This window comes from Ostrinia furnacalis, unplaced genomic scaffold, assembly GCF_004193835.3.
Source record: "Ostrinia furnacalis isolate ACB-3 unplaced genomic scaffold, ASM419383v2 OfSCF0078, whole genome shotgun sequence".
NCBI lineage: Eukaryota > Metazoa > Arthropoda > Insecta > Lepidoptera > Crambidae > Ostrinia > Ostrinia furnacalis.
The window spans coordinates 63,036-88,614 of NW_021130317.1; the positions used below are offsets into that span (position 1 = coordinate 63,036).

At 37.1% G+C, this 25,579-nt stretch overlaps 1 protein-coding gene across 2 annotated transcripts in view; it reads left to right on the plus strand.

Annotated features, from left to right (window-relative positions):
• Positions 1-766: 766 nt before the first annotated feature.
• Positions 767-25,579, plus strand: part of Meltrin (disintegrin and metalloproteinase domain-containing protein meltrin) — an 85,010-nt gene continuing 60,197 nt past the window's right edge. For both annotated transcript variants that reach the window (XM_028302311.1, XM_028302304.1), the window contains exon 1: positions 767-1,020. In XM_028302311.1, the coding sequence (XP_028158112.1) occupies positions 909-1,020 (112 nt within the window). In that variant the 5' untranslated portion in view covers positions 767-908. The remainder of the gene's footprint in view (positions 1,021-25,579) is intronic.

A 25,579-nucleotide genomic window follows, 5' to 3' on the forward strand; every position in this document is an offset into this window, starting at 1 on the left:
GAAAGAGGTCTAAGCACCTTTCTTATTACTTCTCATTATTATTATCATCATTCAAGGGCTTAAGGAATCTTAGATGATGTGCTCGATTAATTAATTACGCCTAATTTGTCAGGCCCAACCTTAAGTTCAAATAAGTTGTGTGGCCTATATTGAATAATTGATACAAATTGCATACACACTAAACTTCTATGTAAGATTTTCATGTAATTACTTTGTATGTAATGTTGTTGGTATACCGTAATAAATAAAATAAATAAATAAATACATAATCTAAGAGCGTCGATTTCAATGATATTGATATTGAAAGATATGTCAAAATCCACCAATCATGCAGCATTTGGACCTCCCGTCTACGTATTGCCATCTGGCGGATTTTTCAATCGCGAAAACCCTCATTGTGATTTCAATTTAGAGAAAGACCTCTGACTTTATTTTTATTGTGGTTCATTGATAAACCATAGACAATTTTTGAAAGTTCATGTAAGAAACGGCAAGGGCATAATATAAAAACAGCCAAGTCACATGAATGAACAAGTTTATTTTGAAGGTATGTCCGATCCATAGATTTACAAGTCAATGGTATTGACAGATACTTAAAAAAAACTGCGGGGTTACTCCCAAAAACGTTAACTGATCTTTCGATGCTGCCATCCCACTCACGCGAAGCGAGAAACTACATGAGCAATGGTGACAGAAAGAGCCGAAACTACAAAAGCGTCGTAGTATAGTAGCCCCTCTTACTGTTCGCTCCGCTCATTCGCTGACACTGACACATTTGACAATGGTTTGCTTGGATTGTCGGACGGATGAACGATGTGCTGTGCCTTTATTTTATTGAAACAGTTTTATTTTCACTAAAAATTTATGTTTAGTGCTAATAAATTAAACTTGACAGTGCGAGTGTAATAATGTCACAAAGTTATGGTGTGAAAATGTGTGATATTTCTATGGTGCGATGTATTTATGTTGTGTGCCTGTTATTTTTATTTGCACTAACAAAGGACGGCGTCGCAGCGAAGAGTAAGTCTCAGTTTATGTTTTTAACTATAAAATTGTTTAATATTAATGTCGTGAGTAAAATGGGTTTTTAAAAACAGGTTCCGATTGTCTTACTTAATGGTTCGCAACTAGACATATTTTTGAGATAGTAAGTATCGCCAAGCTCTCAAAAAATTATACATGCGCTATGTTATAAAAAGTTTTCAAGTCATCCAAAATTAGGTCTCGGGCGCTAAGTGCGTGCGCAAGCAGTGTATATGACATAATAATTTTAATTTAAAGTATCTAATTAACTTTATAACATGTTAATAAAAACTTTAAACCTACTTGGAACTTTTCTTCTTCCATAAGTTTTCGTTTTATGAAGAATTCTTAATAATCTACATCAATATTCTAAAACATTATTATCATAACTGTTAGTACAGAGTACAGTCAGTAAAATTATTTTAGCTTGTAGATAGAATTAGTTAAAAATGTCAACATGATGAAAAAAAAAACGCAAATGGATTATTTTATTTGACAGAACATAAATTACTAAATAATATTAATAACTATTTAACTAAATAAACTAAACCTCTTTTATTGAAATATAAACTTAGAAAAAACAGTATTCTAAATATTTTTATTTGCTTCTTGTTTACTAGACAATTTAAAAAAACTTTTGAAACTATAGGGATAATAATTATTTTTTAACAGACTATATCTCTGTGACTTCAAGAACTCAATAGGGAAAAAAACTGAAAACTGGATTGAATAATGCGTAACGACAAAAGCTCCAATCAAGCTTTTGAAGTTTATGTATAATACATTCTATTTCAAAATTTAGGTGTTCATTTTGACCGTTTTTTCTGTAATATCAAGCAAATGCTGTTACCGGAAGCCTTATTGAGGACCCCACTGTCATGATTAATAAATAAATAGGTAATAATAATAAATCATTTATTTTCAATAGATTAAAAAACAACTTAAGATTACTACTAGGTACTTCCCAAAGTATTACCCACTTCTCCTGGGAACTGTAGTTGATTGTTTACATTGTGTTTTACCAGTAAAATACAATGTAATGTCAGTAGTAAACTATCATTTACGGTTTACTTTACTACTGACTATGGTTGTGACACATACTGGCTTTTCTGAAACTATTTCAGACATTATTTTTATACCGCTTACTTCAGAAATTGTAATTAAATAACGCTCATAAAGTCTAATAAAACTGTTTACCACCGCCCTGGAAGATGTCTTCAAGCTTCTGGACTGGAACAGATTTGGCATAAATATCAACGGCGAGTACATCACCCACCTTCGATTCGCGGACGATATCGTAGTCATGGCTGAGACCTTGGAGGATCTAGGCACAATGCTCGATGGCCTCAGTAGAGCCTCTCAACAAGTGGGCCTCAGAATGAACATGGACAAGACAAAAATCATGTCTAATGTCCGTGTTGCACCCACTCCTCTGAAGGTTGGAGACTATCATTCTATCCGAATTTTTATTCCTTTCTAGCAAGAAAAAATAACTTTAATTATTATACAGGGATTATTATTAGATTTACAGCTCAGTTTTAGTAACCAGTTCAGCATTTATGGTTTTTTAAATTATGTAGTACGATTTTTTAAATATGTTGATTAAAAATGTTACCATTAACTCAAAAATAAAAAGTTATGTTTACACTATGATTTAAAGAGTGTATGAGGGTTAACTCAAAAGTAACCAGTTGTAATCGATACAAGTCTATGCATTATTACCCATTGTAAACATTTGCATTAAATGTTTATATGCAACCCACCATAAAAGTCTACAACAAGTAGGTATGACTCCAGAACGCACGAACCGATTTCCACGGTTTTGCATTCGTTGGAAAGGTCTCGGGCTCCGTGAGGTTTATAGCAAAGAAAATTCGGGAAAAGCGGGTAAAACGGGATCCACGCGTACGAAGTCGCGGGCGGCCGCTAGTTACAGGATAAAAGTACCTACAACAAGTATTACAGGATACAATTATTCATTATATTAGATACCTAATAGTTAATTATATTTTTAATATGAAATAATGAGTGCTAACGACACATTAGTAAAAGCGCAGTATCAGCGGACGGACGTCCGCCGCACGCGACCCTATCCGCTGTTGCGTAGCGCCACCGGACACTGTGACAAAATATCACATGATTTTTACTAAAATACTTTTTTATGTCATCTAATTCTAGATAATAGACACTAGCACCTGGTAATAAAGCGCAAACTTGCTCGAGGCTACAAGTTTTTGAAATTAGCAACGATATTATGTCGTTGGTTACAAGTCCTAGCTAGACTTACGCCCGCAGGGTTACAACAAACAAATAAAGATACAGTACATTCAGTCAGCGTTAAATAGTGACACCCAAAGTAGCCAAAAAGTTCGCAACACGTCTTTGTACGGTTGAAATAAAGTTGTTTTGTCGACTTTTTGGTCACTTTGGGTGTCACCCACGAACTATTTGACGCTGACTGTACAAACAAAACATTATTTACCAGCACATAAAGATTATACCGCGATTTTCCCGTAAAAGGCGCAAGTCGTACAGATTTGGATTAATGTAAGCCATCAAGAGTGGTAAAAGCGTGTAGCTCGAGAAACATGTTTTGGGGCAGGCCTTTTAATTTTGTATTGTATTAAATATCCAATGGCGAAATAAACCGAATAGAATCGGACTCGTTCCCGTTACGAATCGTTTGTTTTACTGTTCATTAAACAGTTAAATTTTATTACCTTCGATAGCAGTTAAACTGATTATCTCCGAGGTTGACGACCTCTGCGAACCCTTATAAAGTTAGCCTAATAAATAACGCACACACGCCTCTGAGGATGTACTCGTATACTTTGCATACCCGTTAATTACAAGGGGAAGTTCGTATCTTCATCTGACGCATCGCCATAAAAAAGGGAAGCTTGCCCCAACAAAGAATTCGCGCCTAACACGGTAATACATCCGCATAATTATTATACCCAACTACTCATGTAACAGCGTCCTTAATTATTCAACACATGCTTGCAGTTCAGTGTACGCCGGAAGTGCATTTTTAAATACGACAGTCAAACGTTTGATTCACGTTTATATTTTTATAAACTGCGAATAAATTCGTAACTTCAGTTTACCATGAGTAAAAGACCAGACCAGTCAGCTGGTTACCTGATGAAAAGTAAGCAATGCGTAACTCTGAGGCTGAGTTACACCAACTTACTTCAACCGTAACTTTAACAATAACCGGTGCTTTTGGTGGGTATGGAGTTTGACAGATTTTTGACGTTTGTTAAAGTCAAAGTAAGATGGTGCAACTCAGCCGTAAGTGATGACTGCTAGACTACCAAGTTTAATCAGTTTCATCAAACGTTTGGTACCTCTGTCTTATAGGTCTAGCTTCCGCTTAACTCAGTGCCTGAGGAATGAGAGCGGCACGGGAGGTTCTTGTGACTGACAAAGACTTCATATAGATAGGCCTAATATGCGCGCCGTGATAACTTTTATCGACGTCAATTTGTATGGGCAAAATCGATAAAATGGCACGATAACCGCCTATCACGGCGCGCATCTTAGGCCTACAGATTTGACTTGTGATTTGTGTACTCTTTCACGTCATAATATTAATGTCAATATCACGGATCACCCCTCCCCGTGCCACTTCCATACCTCAGGCACCGACTGAGATAAGCATCTATTAGCGACTATAGTTTGTCGACTACAGCTATAGTCTGATCCGTGAGCACGTAGAATTTTGTCCAATGACCCCAAGCTACCCATCCTTATCGCTCGCGCGTAATTATATTGCTGTCGCGACTGTGCGACGGGCGCCCGCAGTGAGTGTGCGAGCGCGACAGCAACAGCTCTTGGTCGCTCGCAACTGACTCAGTGGAGTCGTTTAGTCAAATCATTTATTGATACTTATTATCAATTTATTGAGTGTTATATCCCAGTCCAGCACAGTCTGCCTACTAGTTAGTAGCCCCTCTTTAACCGGATGCATGATAGCCAACCCAACCGCCTATTTAAATGTTCTGCATATTGTATTATTTTATTCCTCGTGAATCACATCGTTTCCGATTGGCCTGACTCACCATCGCTTGGCTGGCCTCTAGGCTACCGAAACTACAAAAATTTGCACGTCGGTTTTATTCAGTCAACGTAGTATTTTCACCCGTGAGGATTTGTCCGGTATTATTTGATTTTCCGGTGCTTAATCGTCGGTTAAACATTTTGTCAAAACACCGTGAATTTGACTTTTAAATTAGTCACAAATTCGATTTGTTCTCTTAAAACTAGCTCAAGTGGATTTTACAGTAGTCTTGTCTTTAAATCCTTCGCTGATAACACACTGACATTATACACCACTAAATTTTTATCACCGAAAAAATTTTAACAGGTTATGTAGAAACGTGTGGAATATTAAAAGCAAAAGAAAAAGAAATGGTTTTCATGAAGTTAATTTTTTTATTAAATTTTCGTTAGTCCGTATTTTACGCGTCACAGCTGGGTCACTCCGCCGCTCGCTAGAGTAGTCGTACGCGCTCGCACGTTGCATCGATCTGTCTGTCTCGCTCACGCCTCGACCACGCTTCCAGTGTTATTATTACATACTTAGTTAACTTAGACCATTATTAATTCTAATAAGTGTTACATTATCGTACTTAAATAGTGCTAGCGACGCGTGTGTCAATAAATTACCAATTTTAGGAGGATATTTTGAGTCACTTTATTTTACTCTTTTTTTTGCACAAATGGGATCAGTATCAATAACTCATTACCCAGAATTTTTTTTTTCGGTGATTAAAATTTAGTGGTGTATTTTGCGCTAAATTTACCTCCATCTTTGTTATACTTTTTCCCAAATGTCCATCTGGGTCATGTTAATAATATTTTGTTCGTTCATTCTCCGCGACATAACTTTTGTTTACTTCACGCTCAGCTACGCACGTGGGAGAATTTTTTCCTAATTCGAATTGTGTTTGAATTTAGAATCCATCCGTTTGGGGTGCGCTTGAGTCGGTTTTACGTCATAACATCTGCTGCGCTTGTTGATGGTTGCTTGGTTTATTATTTTTTTGTACTGTAAAAAGTTTTTATTGTTATTACTCGTCGGAGACTTTTATGGCTGTAGTACGGTGACTGACGAGGTTTGTTGCTTAAACGCCTCTAAGGGGGCTGGGTTCCACCATCTTACTTTAACTTTGACAAACGTCAAAAATCTGTCAAACTCCATACAAAAAGTACCAGTTATCGTTAGTTACGGTCAAAGTTAGGTGGTGCAACACAGCCTTTCTTGCCATGAAACGGGGAACTATAATTGTCGGTTACATTTACCGTCGGAATGACCGATTTAATCTCGCCATTTGTCATTTTCATACAGTTATCGTAGCGGAACATAATTGATTTCAGTCCAATCATACTGATTGCCTAAGCTTAAGCAATCCAATTTTAAGCTTGCTTCAAAACAACTTGCGGTTTACTCATATTTTGTAGATTTATCATTTATCACAATCTGTTCTGTCACTGCGGTATTATAAAGGGATCAACATTTCAAACACACTGATAACATAAGCTTTATTAACACTTACTGGCCTTCATTGGCCGTAACACTCATTCCGTTGCTTGCAATAAAAAGTAACGCCATTTGAGAGGCAACGCTCTCGCTTCGTCAACAGCTGTTTATAGAAACAACTTTGCGCTGATCCTCAGTCGCGTTGCACTTGTTCTGAAAACTATACAGAAGTTAGGGTGTAGAGAGGTCACGATAGACTGGTCCTGGGTTATTTCTGGACGCTAGCAACGGTATGGGAATGATGACTTCCCTAGAAGGACACGGTGCGTTTCCTTCGTGATGTCACGTCCGATGGCTTTTGTACTGGCACCAAAACGGTTTTAACCATTCCAAACAGTTGTTTTCATTTAAATGCACTCGGAAGTACAAGGCTAAAAAAACTCTTAGTTCTTTAATAATTAAACATTACACAGAGCTTCCTTCCAGAAGGCATTAATAGAAGTCATCTAGACAAGGCGCCCTTTCAGAAAGGAGAGCTAGCCCATTTTTGATCTGCTACATGCTGCGAGCTCGGCAAAAACGAATTCGTCGGCAGTTTGAGACAATTTTTCCTATTAGCTCTAACAACACCTACTTCATCGACTTCCTAATCAATGTAATTGACCTCACCCTAATTTCCGCCACCTAAGCCGAATAAATATCTAGATCAGACAGACCAAGCCCATGTAATTTCTACAATAAGGTCAGGCATTCCTTTATTTCATTAGTCGACCAGCCTTTATATTGGTGGTGGATCAGCCTACTTATATTTTGGTATGTTTGTCACCGTCACTCGTGCCATAATCTCACTTTGAGTGAGAGGGATGAATGAACCTAGAGATAAGGAGTAGGTGATTTAATTTCTGGAATTGGAATATGCTTTACCTGGCTGAAAATTGTTCTTATTTCCAGGTGTAGCATTCACTGTAAAGTATAAAGAAATGCTTCATTTGAAGGGTATCTGTTAATGTTTACCTAAATTCGTATTCATTTTAATGGATTCAACCTTTTTATTTGGTCGTGTGGTCTCTGGTGTGGTGTAAGACTTCATGAGCCTCTGAAATAACTCAAATTAGGCCTACCATATCAGAAGCCTACATTCTGTCTGACATGGTAGGCTCAATTTTAGTACATACTTAGTGGAATCATAATTTATTTTCGGACAAGATAATATCTAGCTAGCCTGCAGCTGCAGCATCTAAAATCTATTTAAAGGGACATCTTGAATCACTTTAGTGCCTCGATTTACAGTAATTCAAACGACTGGACTAGCAGCACACGCTTTGAACGTCCCACTTACCATAAATTGTACCGTGGCGAAAACAATCATAACCCGGGTCGTTCGCACTCAATCGATATCGACCACGCTTATCACTATGCAACTTGAGTCTTGAGATCAGAATCGTGCGGCAAATAGCACTCGATAACGATTCAACAATAACCACATCACTAAAGAAACAGGCAGTCGTAAGAGGCGACTAAGGGCTATATTTCACCGGGACACCATGGCGGCGCAACCAGTCGCCGCTACCAACAAAATGTATGCAGCTTTGCGCAACCAAACGGACACCAGGTGAGTAACTCTCTATAGAGCTGTATACATTTTGTTGGTAGCCGGCGACTGGTTGTGCCGCCATGGTGTCCCGGTGAAATATAGCCCTTAGGGATTACACATCAAACAGAGAACAGGCAGCAGCGCTCTCTAAAAACATCAATCTTATTACTGCGATCTCCAACCTGCCTGCCAAGCGTGGAGATTATGGCAAAACCCTCCACTATAGTGCAGGAGGCTCATAGTCCAGCAGTGGACTGTAAAGGGCTGTTGATGATGATGATGAAAGAAACAAGAATAGTACGTCTTACGATTATTGTAAAGGCAATGAGTGAAGGAACTTCTAATGTATGCAAAAAATCTTCGAAATTGATTTGCTCATTTTAGATTCATAGAAATGTATGTACAAATAACGGCACCAGCACTTTAAGCGCAAAACTGTGGGCTCTTAAGCAGTTGGAATAGAGGCAAGTTTGCAGGAAAAATGTATTGAAGTGTGATGTGCTGTCGTACAGTCAGCATCAAATAGTTCGTGACACCCAAAGTGGGTAAAAAGTTACAACCTTATTCCCTTAACAAAGACGTGTTGCAAACTTTTTAGCTACTTTGAATGGGTGTTTGGGTGTCACCAGAGTAAATACAAATGAGTAGGTTATCTTCATAGAAACGCACCGAGCGCGGTTTGTATGTGAGGCTGTGAGCGCGCCAATACGTATGCGGCGCGCACGCACACACTGATAAAATTCGGCGCAATTCCCCGATAATCCACGATATTTTGTCAATGTTTGCGTGCGCGCCGCATACGTATTGGCGCGCTCACACACAAACCGCGCTCGGTGCGTTTCTATGAAGATAACTTACTTACTCATTTGTATTTACTCTGGTGTCACGAACCATTTGACGGTGACTGTACCACGATACCTACTCCGGAAATAGAAACCGGGATACTGGCCTGCATTGATAAGCCCCGCAAATAGATAAAGCCTTTCTCTTGTTTGATAAAACGTGTTTACATTACGTTGGCAACACACATCATGTTACGAAAACTGCAAAAATTTTCAGTTTTGACTTAATGAAAAGTTTTTTTTTCGTTATTTACTTTAGTAAGTAATATATTCTAAACAAAAATATACTGTATTTGACTATTTAAAAGGAACTTCAACTATTTCAGATCAGATTGAAAGACGAAAAAGCTTTTGTTTGGTATCAGAAGTAGAACAAATAAAAAGAAATTAAAAACTAACTAACTTATCTCACAAGTAGAAGTATACCAAAATGATTTCATCGGGATGAGTTCGCAAAAAAAAGTAGAAGTCTTTAGAATCTCCCCTTTTTGGAGTCGGTTAAAAACTCAACCTACCTGTGCAGATGCTATGGTCAGGTGGTCTTGCATACGAAGTCGAACTAATGCCAGCTGCACACTGCCGATAAAAGGCGCGTGAGTCGAGATTTTCTTATCGATATGTTGGTAGGTACAACCGGTTATTTATTTTCTTTAAAGTTTTAGACATAATTATGTGTTGGAAATTCTTTACTAGTTATTTGATCAAGGTTTTGCAGGGTTGCGGACAGTATATGCAACGCTGCATAGAAAAAGGAAAAAAAATCGAATTTTCAAATTGGTCCAGTAGTTTTTGAAAATATTTGTTGCAAACATAAAAATTATCCTTCCTCTTTATGTATTAGTTACTGTGATATAATGTAGGTTAAAAATCCAAGACTCAGTCCCTTCATCTTGATCACGTTTGTGCGTGCACAACACCGATATGCATTCGTTGTATTGTATTACGCATGCGTAGCACACGCGACGTGCAACTGTTTCCCGGGTCTCACGTAACTCTGACATTGTCCTACATACTGATCAGTACGCCATAAGTGTGAGTTTTCCGTGGAGGTTGCTGCCGAATCAACAAAGTTAGGCTGATTACGCGTACATATAAAATCAACTGGAGGAAGAAAGTTCATCTGATTAGGATAGCTCTCCTTTAGACTTGCTAACCACTTTTTAGATTTTAATGGAACTGTCATTGATTTATTTATCCTAAAAAGTCCTTCAATCTAAAATAGATGGTTTTAATGATTAGATCTTAGGTCTTTTTACTCAGAAGTATCTAGATAGAGTTGCAGTTTCAGCTAGTGTTTCTTCGTGTCTTCTAGTGCTATGGTATTCTTTCTCGTATGCTTATGTGCCTTAGAGCTAGTGTTTTGAATAGGATTTATACTGAACATAAGAGTTTATTCTTTAGTACTAATCGTAAAAGTCCACAATAGTTAAGTATACCTGTCCCGGATGACCCTAATCAAATCTAAAGTTATTAAAGCATATCGCAATTTACTTAATTAGGTACATAAATAATTTTCAACGCTGTGCCAATATTGTTTTAGCAACAAAATGCCCATTTCAACATTGTGGATAAGCAGCTTCACAGAGTAAACCAATATTTTCCGCGTCGACTGTTTTAATTGCCTTATGAAAAGGAAAACAAATTAATTAATTCTTCAAATTGGGCATTTGGTCCGAAACAGCCGGTCTATTAATTGTGTGACGTGTTTACTGTGCTAATTAGTGCATTTCGGATAAAACGAGGTTTTATTTGATATGATTTATTATACAATTTATAAATGTTTATTGAACATAAATACATTGTATATTGAAAACCTTGGAGGAGGCCTTTGTCCAGCAGTGGACGTCATTTGGCTGAAACGAACGAACGAACGAACATTGTATATCCATTATCCACATTCTGGGTCACTGTGTCACACAGGCAGACATTTTTTACCCGACTGCGACATAAGAAGTATTTTCCCCGAGCTTCTTCTGAAACTTTTCCCGCGTCCATTTGATAAAATGAATCTTTATTCCGTTAAAACACTGAGTATGTATCTATCTTATGGAGTTCCTCATGCAAACTTTTATTCTCTCTGAATTTCTGAACATAATGTATAAAATAAAATAATTAACAAACCTAAAAACCATTATATTCAACATGAACCACAATGTTGTCAAACATTGAATTTATTACCGTTAGTAATCGAGCCATAATAATCGGTTTCATATTATTTTAAAATATAATAACAATTGCTAATGATAAGATAATTTCATTAACTGTAACCGTGAATTTTCAACTGCTTTTTGGTTAAAGATTAATAGCAATTCGATCATTTCTGGCTTAAGTTCCAATTTTATTTTATTAAATTTATTTATAATATTTTATTCGGTTATGAATTAAACTCAAGGACAGCTAAGAATTACCCATTTAAATAATTTGAAACTTTTTTATCTCCGTTTTGATTTGCGCCCTTTCAACTATCGGGGGCAGAATACTATTCGGCCTTATTTAGCAAGACTGCCGATTTCTGTCTACTCTAGCTTGAACAGATTTCGTTCGTTATCACAAATCACCTCGGCCAGAACTAGTAGGTAAATCAGTGCAGTAATTTATTGTTCTCTGATTCATTTCTTCCAATGACCAACCAACGGCGCGGGCGCACGTGCCAAACGAACGACTCGTGACAGTTGCACAACAACCGTTTTGCTTAGAAATCGCGAATTATTCACAATCGATCTCGGATAATCCATTTTAAAAGTTATTACCATTGTTTATTGTCATCGATAAAATTTACGCAAATCGATTGACGGTTTCAAATCGATTTGGGTTTCTGGAACCCGTTCGAGTGATTTGTTTTCGTTGCTGCGATCATACAGGATTATAGTTTAAATCAATGCTACATTGTACTTTCTGCATTTCTATAAATCAAATTAATTGTTTTTCTCTCTAAATTTATTTATTTATTTAAGGCTCACAAAACAAGTTACAGTCATATTCAGGCACAGATAATATTCCATAGATTAATCTAAACCGCAACTCTAAAGTGTGCACAGAATGAATTGAAAATGATGAAATAAAGATAAATAAATAAAGAAATAGTCATCAATCAAACATAATATTCCTAATTACTGAAACGTCGATGATATTATTTCATTTTAACCATATACATTGTACCTATAAATAGTACTGATTCATAGTAGGAAATGCCAATTTGTGGTTAGTTAGACAATTTATTATGCACTAGCTTTCCGCCCGCGGCTTCGCCCGCGTGGATTTTTGTCTGTCACAGAAAAACTTTATCGCGCGCGTCCCTGTTTCAAAAACCGGGATAAAAACTATCCTATGTTCTTTCCCGGGACTCAAACTATCTCTATGCCAAATTTCATCAAAATCGGTTGCGAGGTTTAAGCGGGAAAGCGTAACAGACAGACAGACAGACAGACAGACAGACAGACAGACAGAGTTACTTTCGCATTTATAATATTAGTTGGGATTGTCTGTTTTTTTTTTCATATCCCTTAGCTAAAATGCAATCGAGTACTGTATGCCCTGAAATAGATATCTTTGAGGATACTTTATGTCAATGGTTGGGTAAGAACCGAAATGTATGTATAATAAGTAGGTTTTTATACAATAAAGCCTTGTGTTCCACAGTTCCACCCACACAGAAACTCACATTGTTTGTAAGTTTGGCGAACAACAATGTAATTTTCATTTATTTTTAAATGGTTTCTTTAGTTCTCTTATATGGAAATTTAACTGTTTGTTTGTTACTTATAATTGGACCTTGTGGATTGTAGAAGGACACAGGCAATGAAAAAGGAGAAAAGGGGATAAATACGACAATGCTTTTGATAAAAATAAAGTGTTTTTTATTAAGAAACTACGTGTGACAGATAGTGAAGTAATCCATACAAGCGTATCCACGGCAGAAACTAGTTCAAAATGTACGGATGGCAGTATATGACGCTAAACATAGTCACCTTAGCTCATTGTAATACGTTTTCTTTTGCAACAAAAAAGTATAATTCTGATGTGCTGTCGTCTGTACAAGAGTCTCGTGCATAAAATACAGTTTAATAGGATCTCCTTGTTGAACCAATCTTATCGTACCATTAACCTTTCTCTGACAGATGCCCTTTGCAAATAAAAAAGAAACAAGGAAGTTTAACTCCACGCCTTGATACTTACTTGGTCGGACAAATAAAATGGTGTTAACCATTTTGGTCGCTCCAAGGAGGGAAGTCAGTATGGTCTATTATGGGTTGGTCCAATTAGTTAGCAATAAACGTTGCTTGAATGTAAGTGTATTGTGGCAATTTCTAGTTAGTCACTCGACGGTAAAGGCAACTTGGTACATACTTAAATAGAAGGGAATTTGAATAGACTAGTCATTAGTAGGAATTTGATCATTGTACGTTTGTTAGTCCAATTCAGTCACAGAGAGATATAGTTTAAAGTTTTTTTGAAAATTTTGGGCTCTGAACAACTAGATCTCAGGATTTTAAATGCTTCAATCAACTTTATTAGAGAAGTCGAAAAGAAATTAAGTTCACACGACAAAACTGTGGCATCTTATGTAGTTTGTAATACGTGCTATTTTGCAACCAAAAAGGAATTCTGAACTGCTGTCCACTGTAGAGGCACATACGGAATCATATCAAATCGCATAGTGTTGCAAATAACCAAATGATTGTCCTTCCACTTGGGTATTTCGCCTCTAAATTTAGCGCAAGGCTATTACACTAGTTTGCATTGTTATGCAGCTTTTAGCACCATTTGCGCGAAATTATCGCTAAAAGCGGTGTCCATTTCAGCTTGGACTAAAGGTTTGGCCAAACCAACGCGTGCAGATCGCGTTGGCGATGGCGATGACGATCATTGTGCGTGCATAAATCGCCGCGACCGAGGACGTGTTGATGTGACGCTACAAATTCATGCAAGACATTTCTGATCGCGATCGCGCACGCAGGTTGCACACGCGTTGGTTTGGCCGAACCTTATGCTGCTTTTACACTGCGTGGAAATTAGCCAAGTCAAGTCCAAAAAACAGTGGGGTGGGGATGAAAAATGAATGAATTTCATCCCCACTCCACTGTTTTTGACTTGACTCGACTAATTTCCGCGTAGTGTAAATCCGCCATTAAAGGAGCAATGCCCAACAAGGTTCGGCCCATTAGGTAATTACACGAAGTGAAAACGTTTTTCAACCTATAATGTTGCCAAGAAGTAAATTATGGGACTAGGATTTACAACAGGACGTGCCTAATTTGGGTATAGTGGGCTGTCTGCACGCGATTCTTTATTATGCCAAGTGTTTTTGGTGTTGACTTTAAGTAATTGGAATTTTCTATTATTTATCGCCATATACATAGGTACTTTCATCGGGTCACTAAACGATAACAACTTTTTGAGATTATTTTTTTTTTACATTAGTAGGTACTTTTTTATTGTGTTTAGAAATATTTGTCATACACTTCCTCAAGCATTCTAAAGTTTGTTACCCTACTTGCGGTATGTTTAAATTTAGTCAGACCATAACAATACAATTTTGATTTTATTTCCTTAAATCTAATCAGTAATAATTATAATTTGTTGTCCTCATCTAACTTGTTTGATTATGAATTTCCATTAAAATTATTGAATATTATTCTTAACAAAAAAGTCTTAACCGACTTCAACAAAAGGATGAGGTTCTCAATTCGGTTGGTAGAGTTTGTTGAAGTAGGTAGCTTCAAATACATAGTTCGTGACACCCAAAGTGGCCAAAAAGTTGACAACACAACCTTATTCCAATGAGGGCTATCGTTTTAGCGCTCACCAGTTGGCGCCACTGTAGAGTACCTAAGGTCCTGTCACTTGCTAGTAGCGAAGACAGTGGCGCCAACTGGTGAGCGCTAAAGTGATAGGAGGACTATCGCATTTGCACTCATCAAGATGGCGCCACTGTAGACTAAGGTCCTGTCAATCGCCAGGGGTGCCAACTGTTAAGTATAAAAACGATAGCCCTCATTGGAATAAAGACGTGTTGCGAACTTTTTGGCTACTTCGGGTGTCACAAACTATTTGACGCTGACTGTACATAGTTTTCAAAAGAGAATGCAACAAGTAGTAAAAGACCAAATCTCCATAAACACTACGCAGATGGTAACACTTTACAGCGGCTATAAAACGGGTAACCGAACTCAATTAAANTCTTAATAGCAATTCGATCATTTCTGGCTTAAGTTCCAATTTTATTTTATTAAATTTATTTATAATATTTTATTCGGTTATGAATTAAACTCAAGGACAGCTAAGAATTACCCATTTAAATAATTTGAAACTTTTTTATCTCCGTTTTGATTTGACGTTAGTTAGATGCGCCCTTTCAACTATACTTTAAATACTATTCGGCCTTATTTAGCAATACTGCCGATTTCTGTCTACTCTAGCTTGAACAGATTTAGTTCGTTATCACAAATCACCTCGGCCAGAACTAGTAGGCAAATCAGTGCAGTAATTTATTGTTCTCTGATTCATTTCTTCCAATGACCAACCAGCGGCGCGCGCGCACGTGCCAAACGAACGACTCGTGACAGTTGCACAAGAACCGTTTTGCTTAGAAATCGCGAATTATTCACAATCGATCTCGGATAATCCATTTTAAAAGTTATTACCATTGTTTATTGTCATCGATGAAATTTACGCAAATCGATCGACGGTTTCAAATCGATTTGGGTTTCTGGAACCCGTTCGAGTGATTTGTTTTCGTTGCTGCGATCATACAGGATTATAGTTTAAATCAATGCTACATTGTACTTTCTGCATTTCTATTTATAAATCAAATTAATTGTTTTTCTCTCTAAATAAATAAAGAAATAGTCATCAATCAAACGATGATATTTCATTTTAACCATGTACCCTATAAATAATACACTGATTCATAGTAGGAAATGCGTATTTGTGGTTAGTTAGACAATGATGTATTATGCATTGTCTCTTTTTTTTCATATCCCTTAGCTAAAAAGCAATCGAGTTCTGTATGCCCTGAAATAGATCGCTTTGAGGATACTTTATGTCAATGGTTGGGTAAAAAAAACTGAAATGTATGTATAATAAGTAGGTTTTAAATACAATAAAGCCTTGTGTTCCACAGTTCCACCCACACAGAAACTCACATTGTTTGTAAGTTTAGCGAACAACAATGTATTTTCATTTATTTTTAAATGGTCTCTTTCTCTTATATGGAAATTTAACTGTTTGCTTGTTACTTATAATTGGACCTTGTGGACTGTAGAAGGACATAGGCAACGAAAAAGTGGAAAAGGGGATAAATACGACAATGTATATTTCTACTTTTGATAAAAATAAACAGTGTTTTTTGTTAAGACTCTACCTGTGACAGAGATAGTAATCCGCACAAGCGTATCCACGGCAGAAACTAGTTCAAAATGTACGGGTGGCAGTATATGACGCTAAACATACTGGCCTTATCTCATTGTAATACGGGTTCTTTTGCAACAAAACAGTATAATTCTGATATGCTGTCGTCTGTACAAGAGTCTCGTGCATAAAATACAATCTAAGGGTGAGTTGCACCATCTAACTTTGACTGTAACAAACGTCAAAAATCTGTCAAATTCCATATAAAAAGCACCGGTTATCGTTAAAGTTACGGTCAAAGTTAGGTGGTGCAACTCAGCCTAAGAGGATCTCCTTGTTCCTTGTTGAACCAATCTTATCGTACCATTAACCTTTCTCTGACAGATGCCCTTTGCAAATAAAAAAGCAACAAGGAAGTTTAACTCCACGCCTTGATACTTACTTGGTCGGACAAATAAAATGGAGTTAACCATTTTCGTCACTCCAAGGAAGGGAAGTCAGTGCTATAGTCTTATTATGGGTTGGTCCAATTAGTTAGCAATAAACGTTGCTTGCATGTAAGTGTATTGTGGCAATTTCTAGTTAGTCACTCGACGGTAAAGGCAACTTGGTATACTTAAATAGAAGGGAATTTGAATAGACTAGTCATTACTAGGAATTTGATTATTGTAAGTTTGTAAGTCCAATGCAGTCTCAGAGTGAAATAGTCTAAAGTTTTTTGCCCATTTTGGGCTCTTTGATCAACCAGATCTCAAGATTTTGAATGCTTGAATCAACTTTATTAGTGAAGTCGAAAAGAAATTAAGTACACACGACAAAACTGAAGACTCAACACTGTGGCATCTTATGTAGGTAGTTTGTAATACGTGCTATTTTGCAACCAAAAAGGAAGTCTGAACTGCTGTCCACTGTGGAGGCAAATACGGAATCGTATCAAATCGCATAGAGTTGCAAATAACCAAACGATTGTCCTTCCACTTGGGTATTTCGCCTCTAAATTTAGCGCAAGGCTATTACACTAGTTTGCATTGTTATGCAGCTTTTACCACCATTTGCGCGAAATTATCGCTAAAAGCGGTGTCCATTACAGCTTGGACTAAAGGTTCGGCCAAACCAACGCGTGCAGATCTCGTTAGCGATGGCGATGACGATCACTGTGCGTGCATAGATCGCCGCGCCCGAGGGACGCGTTAATGAGAACTCATCGCTAAAAATTCATGCAAGACATTTCTGATCGGGATCGCGCACGCAGGTTGCACGCGGTGGTTTGGCCGAACCTTATGCTGCTTTTACACTGCGCGGAAATTAGCCAAGTCAAGTCAAAAAAACAGTGGGGTGGGGATGAAAAATGACGTTTTTTTGACTTGACTCGACTAATTTCCGCGTAGTGTAAATCCGCCATTAAAGGAGCAATGCCCAACAAGGTTCGGCCCATTAGATAATTACACAAAGTGAAAACAACGTTTTTCAACCTATAATATTGCCGAGAAGTTATGGGACTAGGATTTACAACAGGACGTGCCTAATTTGGGTATAGTGGGCTGTCTGCACGCGATTCTTTATTATGCCAAGTGTTTTTGGTGTTGACTTTAAGTAATTGGAATTTTCTATTATTTATAGCTATAATGTACTTTCATCGGGTCACTAAACGGTAATAACAACTTTTTGGGGTTATTATTTTTTTACATTACTTAGTACTTTTTTATTGTGTTTAGGTAAACATTTATCATACACTTCTTCAACTATTCTAAAGTTTGTTACCCTACTTGCGGTATGTTTAAATTTAGTCAGACCATTCAATACAATTTTGATTTTATTTCCTTAAATGTAATAAGTAATAATTATATTACTGTTATTGTTGTCCTCATCTGACTTGTTTGATTATGAATTTCCATTAAAATAATTGAATTCTTTCTTAACAGAAAAAATCTTAACCGACTTCAACAAAAGGATGAGGTTCTCAATTCGGTTGGTAGAGTTTGTTGAAGTAGGTAGCTTCAAATACATAGTTCGTGACACCCAAAGTGGCCAAAAAGTTGACAACACAACCTTATTCCAATGAGGGCTATCGTTTTAGCGCTCACCAGTTGGCGCCACTGTAGAGTACCTAAGGTCCTGTCACTTGCTAGTAGCGCAGACAGTGGCGCTAACTGGTGAGCGCTAAAGTGGTAGGAGGACTATCGCATTTGCACTCATCAAGATGGCGCCACTGTAGACTAAGGTCCTGTCAATCGCCAGGGGTGCCAACTGTTAAGTATAAAAACGATAGCCCTCATTGGAATAAAGACGTGTTGCGAACTTTTTGGCTACTTCGGGTGTCACAAACTATTTGACGCTGACTGTACATAGTTTTCAAAAGAGAATGCAACAAGTAGTAAAAGACCAAATCTCCATAAACACTACGCAGATGGTAACACTTTACTGTGGCTATAAAACGGGTAACCGAACACAATTAAATTTAAATTGGCACTTGAGTGAATTTAGGAAGTCATTCTCTTAACATTATTAAGGAAGGAGTCCAGGTTATGTACGATATTATAATACTGTCATGTTTTTTTATAAAATTATCATTAGAATTGATAACAAAACTATTAACTGCTTCGGTAGACATCGTAGAGATGTTTATAGCCTTCCTTGATAAATGGATTCATCATCATCATCATCATCATTTTAGTCACAGGACGTCCATTCGTCCACTGCTGAACATAGCCAGATAGACCTCCCCCAATGATTTCCATATCGCCCGGTTGGTAGCGGCCTGCATCCTGCTGCAATAAATGGGATATCCAACACAAATAGATTTTTTCAATTCGGACCAGTAGATTCTGAGATTAGTGCGTTCAACCAACCAACAAATTAGAACACAAATATTACTATGACATAATTTTACGAAGTTTTTACAGCTGCTAAGCGTAGGACAAGATGCGCTGCACTCTGCGCAGACTTGCGAAAGACATGCGCGTGCGCCTATTGGCGGATGGCCAGGCTACGAGCCTTAACTCAATTGGTAAACAAATGTCCATTACATTGTTACCGAAATAATCGCGGTCGTTCACCCCGTGTCTTACGCTAAATATTTCTGATTTGTTATGCCAACTTCAAATGCCGTTAAGTGTCATACTTTCGTAGTTTCGGTACGTTTTCGAAGCGAATTTTAAACAAAACAATGTTCCCAAGTTAAACAAGGATGATATGGATAACCTAAGCAGCAGATCCACGATGCATCTGCTCGATGGACCGACGACTCCAAAATAATAGCGGCTAGTTAAAAAAGCTTTGCAAAGGAGGCTTACGTCCATCAGTGGTATGCTATAGATATAGTATAGGCTCAAATAAAACAGCAGATGAATTAATTACATTAAATATCTATGACTCAATTGAGGTAAATCCTCATACTTAACAAACAAACAATGATGTTCCTTTTTATGATTAACATAAACTTTGCTTGGTCGTAAATTATAACCTCGTTTCAGGTATTTACTGTGACTCATAGTTTAAAATAATGGTAAATACGTAAACTGCGTATAAAATTTTCGTATTAAACGAAAATATGCCGAATCGCTGGCAAAAAGCAACCCATTAATAATTTCAGGTAGAGTGCGCTAAGCTCTGGCCTCTGAGTCAGAAAGTCCTGTTTAGCAGAAATAACTGAACCTGAGGTCAACGCTTTAGGTAATTTTGCACGCCATTGAGATCAACGCCTGGCGCATCATGACTGGCCTGAAAATCTTCTCTTAGATTGTTTTTTTCATTTTCATAACCCCATTTACTTTTCCTTGATGGATTCCATCATGTTCCGACGTTTGCTTATTTGTAATTCCACTAGCAGTACCTAACCTACTCTTGAAACACTAATCACAATTCATGTTCATTCCAAAAGCAAAATTTTTCTTCGAAGTCTTTCAAAGATTCGATTCAAACGTCCTTCAAATTCGAACCAAAACAATCGTTACGACAAAGCAAATGAACTAGTGACACAGAAAACATAAGACTCAGAGAACAGTGTTGACAGTGACTCAATTGATGTCACATCGACACGGAAACCTGTTTCATATAGATAAATGATAATCCGACATCGGAATGTACACCTACGTTCAGATAAATCCTACAGTTCTGTTTTTTTGGTCTCGTTACTCGCAGTGAGCGACAGGATAATAAGTTATTTGTAAATAATACTTCACTGACAGAAGAAAACAATTCAGAATACCATGTTGGAGTTTAAAAATAGGACGATAATGACACTGAAACAAAAACTGGTCAAGTAGAATCGCCAGAGTCAAAGCATCTGAAAAGAGATCATATTTTCTTGATAAAGCAACCAGATCATTTGCGATAGATCGGGAATCATCCTTCTTTAGGTCTCTCTCGCTAGATACCTCAAATTCTTTTTATGTAACTTTGAATATAACATCTATTTAATCGCTTATGTAAATTAGTAAGTATGCAAATGTTGCGATGATACTCGCTCTTATTGGCACCACACACTTTTTCGTGGGCGGGTTTGTTTACAATTTCTGCTAGCGTGTGTACTCAAATGTGTGTTCGAGTAAAAATGAGAGTGCAACTTATAGTAGTGAGTAGTGAGTGATCTTATATTGCGTTCATGCCAATAAGGGCTATCGTTTTTATACTTAACAGTTGGCACCCCTGGCGATTGACAGGACCTTACTCTACAGTGGCGCCATCTTGATGAGTGCAAATGCGATAGTCCTCCTACCACTTTAGCGCTCACCAGCTGGCGCCACTGTCCTCGCTACTAGCAAGTGACAGGACCTTACTCTACAGTGGCGCCAACTGGTGAGCGCTAAAACGATAGCCCTCATTGTTTGTGGCTTTACATTTTCATCCTTATCATTGCCACTCGTTTGCGTGATTCATTCCTCTTTAACCTCAAATGTGTTGCATTCTTCATTTAAGACCATTAGCAAAGTAATATAATATTACAGTTTGTTGTTGTTATATTACAATTAACTGTTAATAAATATCGTTTAATTTTTACTATCATCATTATTGATTCCTATTAGCTACTGTTTGCTGTTAAACCGCTAATTTTATTCCGGATTTTCAACCGGTTTTGGCGTAACTTGAGTGCTTCGTTTTCGGTTACAAAAATTTTAATTTTTAAGAGAACATTTTTATCTTATCTCCCCTTGACTTGCATCCGCCGCGATCTTGGAGATACTATCTACTTTAACCTAATAGATATTAATTAAGTTCAATTACCATTACTTGCTTATGCTAAAACCTGCTGATATTACAGCATTTACAGTGAACGGCATAAGTGGTTTATGATCTGGCCTTGTCATAATAACTTAAACTTTGCTCGTGATATCAGTTCATAGATCACTCGGCAACCGTGTGCAGAGATATAAAGAAAATAAAACGAACTGGCCATTTATTCCAATTGCCGTTTATCGGATGTTCGATCAAAAGTAATTGAGAGTCTCGATTGAAGCGTTTATGTGTCAGTAATGGTCATAAGTGCGGCTAGACTACGAGTTTCTATCAAGTTTATATCTCCTTAATGTTTATGCTGACCGCACTTGGCCTATCCTAAAGATCGACGTCATCATCAGGCCATTAAGCAAAGAGTAATCAACTTGTTGATTCAGGTCAGTCCTCTTATTCAATGGGTCAATCTAATTTCAACCCCGCGGTTGCTATAACGACTAATAATGACCCAACACTCATTTCATTTTACGACCAAAGAAAACGGTTTATCATCAGCCAGCGAAGAAAGGGTCCATCGGTACCGTTCTAATTTTGAAATCGTCAAGCTGTCACAGTAGGAAACGAAAACGCGTTCTAAATTTAAAAGTGCGTACTGCGTCTGAGCATGCTGTGTTGCCAACTGCAAGACAAAAAGTGCAATCGACATAGTGAAGCGTCTTGTTCGTTGTGTTTTTAGCTTTTGTTATGCTTCCATCAGTATAGGCTGTTATTTTATTTGTGTAACAAAACACCTGCGCTAATGTTATTTTGGGACGTAATTAAATAGAACTTAAATGGGACAGCAAAAAATTACACGCATGATCCGTCATCTGTTTTGACAATTTCAATCGATTAACTATGAAATATGGCTATAATGGGTAATGGATTGTGTCTGGTGTTTACAGCTGGCACATTTATGACCGTTATAACCCTTCACTCACCTCACTATTGACTGGTACACGGATATGTTGACACGAACTTGACTTAGCTAACCGTTATTTATTGCTAACTGCATTGAGCGGAATATGGTGTGTAGATTTTAAATGGTGGCAGTGACTTTTTTCTGTATTGGCACATGTTTCCTAAATAACGGATATTTCCAAATATAGATCAGCATCTTTTGATGACATTGCTAAGAAAAAACATCCCTGGTGTCAAGATGAAAGGTGTGAGGTAATCCATAAGACAGTTGCTGTTACAAAAAAAGTTGAACCACATCCCGCAAAAACAACAGACTGCCAAATCCACTAACCGCCAAACGCGTGCGACGAACTATGTGGGAGCGAGACGCAGATAGCAGATGCTATGTTTCACACGTCACGATTTTTTTTACCAAAACAGCGATATTGCGTTTGTCGCGAAAGTGGTATATTCGTGTTCTCTTTTGCTTCATCTAATTCTAAATACTTTTTGAATAGGATTTTTTACCTTAATGCAAGTTAAAAAGTAAACACTCCAATTTGGCGGCGCATATTTTGCTATTGACTTCAACAAGCTCAAGTTTTTATATTAAGTCACGTTTGTTTACAACTCGAATAACTATGAATGTGCTAAATACGCACAAAATCTGCAATTCCACGTTATTAATATTATTGTTTACACTTATAATGTTTGCGATTTTCATTGAGTATATTCTGCTCTACATTAAATTGTTTACATATCAAATAACCGTGGTCTAGTTTCTATACTAATTTATTCATTTACATAACCTACATCTTGTAAGTTACATTATACAACAACACCGACCATTTTAGGAAATTATATCGATTTCGCATTTTATTATCAGTTATACAAGATTGCTGAGATCAGTGCCAAAAGTGGTTTTAACAGAAACCGGTACTTCTAGTTGAGGTCATTTCATTTACCCGCCGTTTCTTTAAACCGTTTACTGTTGTAGGAAAGTAATTTCTTCCTAGAGTTTGTATTAACTCTGGATTTAAACATTATTCTGCAGACTGACTAAGTGGTAAATTAGTTTTATAGTAGACGCATAAAGGTGGATTTCAAACTTAGCGCGAACGGGTAGTACCTAGTGCTGTGATTTTGCTGTCCCATTTGGTTTTTCAAACTGGATCAGTTAAAAAGTAGAGTGCATGACGATTATATTGCAAATATTGCAATACATAAATCGGCAATGAAATAAAATCATGTAATAAATAAAATTTTCACCCGAAGGAAATCAATAATATTGTAACATTTCTCGTCTAGGTAGTATAGAGTTGTAGCACAGGTTGTAGTAGGGTGATGTGAAAACCATTTTAGAATTAAATGTTTTCCCCCTAATAATGTGGTTTCTTTTGAAGAGCGCAAACTGCGCAATCTTATCGCTAACTTTAACTTAATAAAATTGCAATAAATTATGTTTTGACTTTCAACTGTGGAGTTCCCACTTGTATCATGCGTTGACTTTTGAACTGAAACTGATAAAAGGCATTAAATAAACCGTTCTAGGCATAAAAGTTTCGAAAACAATTACATGTTATCATTGAATTTCTCTGGAACATTTTATAGAGAGTTCACATGAAAATTGCCCTCAAAAGTTAGTGATAAGTACCGACCGAGTTTCGTACTTATCACAAAATTATGAATGAAGTTAAAAATTTAAATTCAAAAGTTTTTTAATTAAAGTAAAGTTTAAGTTCATTTGAAGATATTGTGATAGGTTGGAGAGCTAATGGTACTTGGTTGTGGTTTACAGACATAGCTTGTTAGTTAATGATAAGAAAATGAATTTATCAGTTTTTATACGGATTTTACACGTGTGGATATTGTTTATGTTTCTCACAAGCTTCAAGTCTCTTTGTTTCTTTGTAAAAGAAAATGCATATTGATGACGCACTTGTACAAGAGACTGCGCTAGCAAACATTATGGAACCTTATGCACTCGTAATACGTAATATTTTTGCAACAAAAATGTAATTAATGTAGTTTGATTTGCTACGAACGTCTGTGTTTTTACAATCTTTACAAACATCGCACTCACTTTGTTTGCCTTCACAATTATAAGCCATTCCGCCATATAAGACTGTTGCCAGGGTTATTACATGCCATAAAACTGCTCAAAAACTTAAATTAAAACACTATAGTATCTAAGGTCTAACGGACCTAGTAACCTAGTTGTAACTGGCTTCGCCTGTTTTCAATTTTCAATCTGTCACAGTTTTTTTTACAGCAAAGACTTTCAGTGTCTTTTCACCTTCCTACATAAGTGTTTATGCTACTTGCTTGAGTATTTTAGTATTTAAATTTATAGAGGTTTCCGTTATATGCATGTGGCAACACTGACAACCCTACTACTCGCAAATATACGAGGAATTTACCCGGTCACCTTGGTAACCGACTGTTTTGGTAATTGACGCTAGGCGAATTGATTGCGTGCTATGATCGCGCCATAAAACTTCATCAAACACACATAAAGGAGTCTTATCTATTACTTATAGTAAAGATCAATTAACTTCGTCGCCAATCCTATTAATATTATAAATGCGAAAGTTTGGATGTCTTTCACGCAAAAACTACTGAACGGATTTTGATGAAACTTTACAGTATTATTCTTTATAACCAAGAATAACATAAAGGCTGTAACTTATGACGATCTGTGACAATCAAAATTTCACGCGCGTGAAGCCGCGGGCAAAAGCTAGTAGAATAATATGGCGATCATAAACGGTTCAGACTACATAAAGTACAGTCAGCGTCAAATAGTCCGTGACACCCAAAGTTGCCAATAAGGTCGCAACACGTCTTTGTTACAATTTGAATAAGATTGTGTTGTCAACTTTTTGGCCACTTTGGGTGGCACGAACTATTTGACGCTGTATGTACAGTCTACAGCACATCAAGCTATACATTTTCGTTGCAAACTCGCCCCTATCGCAACTACGTAAGATACCGCAGTGTTTACGTTGACGTGCTGTCGACCGTACCATCTCGTTCATGAATTCATGATCGTACTATGGGAAGACACTGGCTCCTGAAATACAGTTTACACTAGTTTAGGAGCCAGGGTTTCAATATTAAATGTTACAGTGTACTACATCAATAAAAATATTCTTATTCTTATACTCGTAGGTA